At 44.4% G+C, this 2282-nt stretch overlaps 1 protein-coding gene across 3 annotated transcripts in view; it reads right to left on the bottom strand.

Annotated features, from left to right (window-relative positions):
• nbeal2 (neurobeachin-like 2) overlaps positions 1–2282 on the bottom strand; it is a 75703-nt gene that overhangs the window by 33871 nt on the left and 39550 nt on the right. For all 3 annotated transcript variants that reach the window (XM_014008793.1, XM_014008794.1, XM_014008795.1), the window contains 5 exons: positions 1659–1818; positions 1321–1423; positions 1056–1206; positions 722–877; positions 481–640 (listed from right to left, as the gene is read on the bottom strand). In XM_014008793.1, coding sequence (XP_013864247.1) covers positions 481–640; positions 722–877; positions 1056–1206; positions 1321–1423; positions 1659–1818 — 730 coding nt within the window. The remainder of the gene's footprint in view (positions 1–480; positions 641–721; positions 878–1055; positions 1207–1320; positions 1424–1658; positions 1819–2282) is intronic.

Here is a 2282-nt window from a genome sequence, read left to right as displayed (position 1 = left end):
TATATATATATAGTGGTGTCACAGAGACTGGAGAGTCGCTTCAAATCCCTTGAGTGGTACTTATAATTTGGGTGGGGAAACTGAACAGGGTTTCTGCAGAATGCTTGTTAAATAGCAAAATTTAAGGCTTTAAATTTAGCTAAACCCATTTAATGCCTTTTAATGCTTTTTAATGTCCCACTGAAACCCTGGTGAAACACTCACATCTGCCTCCACCCTCGTTTGCCCCACTGTGGGCCCTTAAGAAAGCCACTTAGCCCCTGCCTCCAGCTAGTCCCCAGGCCCCTTAGATGGCAGCCCACTGCTCCACATGTGCTCACAGGTGTGATGGTAAAAAACGCAGAGAACTAATTTCTCCACTGGGGATTAACAGAGTACATTTACTCTTAATTTAATGCAAACTTGGTTGATTTTTGTCAACACTAAAGCTCATAATCTGAACCTAAAATATATTTAAAAAAAACATTTATTTAGTTTTACCTGTGGCGAGGACCTGTTTGTACAAACAGCGYACGGTGGTCATCGTGACAGGAGCACCGTCCAGAAAGCAAACCAGGCCGACATATCCGGAATCCTTCAGCTTGATGCGCTGCTTGTTGCGCTCAGATACTTTCTCACTCTTGAGGATTTTGCATAAAACCTGCAGCGACACAAGGGAATATTTTGAGAAAATACCACAAGACGGTGGTTAAAAAAAAAAGGTCAGGTGAGTGGTCCTCACCCTGAACACCCTCTCCCGGGCCTCATCTCCGAAGCTCGGCGTGAGCAGCAAGCAGTACAGCTGCTCCACGCCCCACTCCAGCAGCACGGCCTGCACCTGCTCACGAGGGGGGCTGCTCCTCAGCAGCTCGTACAGAACGTCCAGGGCCTTCACCACCTGACACCACGGGAGAGGAACGGATAAATCACTACGAAACACGGACCAGAGGGGATAAACGTATCGAGAGCGGCAGGAACGAATCAAAGCATTCACTGGAAACTGGGAGTGAAACCTTCTCCGCGGAAAGGTCAAAGGATTGCAACATCAAACTGCTGTTAAAACATTTAAATATTACCTGCTGCTCCTCTCGAGCAGTCAGGATATAAGCCAGGACGCTGTGAAGCTCGTCCGCAGTCGGAGACTTGAGAAAGTCTTTCAGCAAGGCGAAGAGAGACGTCTGAATGGTTTGCTTCTCGTCAGACAGAGGGCTGCCGTCTTCCTCCACACTGTGACCGAACAGATTCACATAAACGCAAACAAAAAACAGGAAATCCCTGTCTTTGCAGTAACATAAACAACTCTGCTGTATTATTCACAGTGTCGTCGGGGATGTTTTTTACCTGTAGTGCGTCCGAATGGTGTCCAGAAGATACTGTACGCCGTACTTCTTCTTCATGCGCTGCTTGCTTTTGTTGATCACAGATGACATGTACTGAACRTGTGCTTTGGAAGACAATAAATTCTGCTGTCATCTCTGCTCAGGCTGGCATTTAAACTAAAATGTCAAACTGTTACGTAAAGCTGCAGAAAGCACAGAAATCTACAGAAAACTGAAGCCCTTATTATTAAACTGTTCTCTCCTCAGACTCCGCTCGTCTTCGGTGCGGTTTAGACAAACAGCTTCGGCAAACACAAAAAGCTTTACTCGGTAACAAGAGGCGCTGTGCTCGGGCCTTACCCAAACAGACGGCAAAATTGCTTCTGGTCCAGATGCGGAAATTGAAGAGCAGGTGCTGGTAGAGCTGCTGCAGCAGCGGGCTGTTGCCCTCGCTGAAAACCTGCTCCAGCAGCAGCTGACACGCCATCAAAGCGTTCATGTCCATCATGTTGCCCGAAACCTGCAGCASACGCAAGAAAATACGTTCAAGTTAGTTTATATATTTTGATTGTGTACTTTATGAGTTTGTGTGTCCTTTCACATGCGATTATGGGTACTCAGGTTGAGCCAAAAATATGGGATCAATCTTGTGCCAGCAGGAATTAAATTTGAATTGCTCAGATTGAATCTGAATGTGCATAATTTGAAACTGAATGCATTGGTTTGAAAATGAATTTTACTAAATTGAAACTGAATTTAATGATTTGAAACTAAATTTAAGGTTTTGAATTTGAATTAATTTGCTTTGAAACTGTATTTTGGTTTATTTAAAATTCAGTTTGACTACTTTCACTTTCAGTTCCATAATTCAGATTTTTGTGTCACATCCTGGTCCTTGAGAAAGCCAGGCAGAGTAATCAAACACAGATCCACAGATTTAGATTGCATCAACTCTGTTACATACAGGAGGGAAACTTCACCAAA

The sequence above is a fragment of the Austrofundulus limnaeus genome, unplaced genomic scaffold (genome assembly GCF_001266775.1).
Source record: "Austrofundulus limnaeus strain Quisiro unplaced genomic scaffold, Austrofundulus_limnaeus-1.0 Scaffold52, whole genome shotgun sequence".
In the NCBI taxonomy this organism is placed as follows: Eukaryota; Metazoa; Chordata; class Actinopteri; order Cyprinodontiformes; family Rivulidae; genus Austrofundulus; species Austrofundulus limnaeus.
The sequence above is the reverse complement of the archived record's forward strand: the minus strand, read 5'-3'. Positions and strand labels throughout refer to the sequence as shown.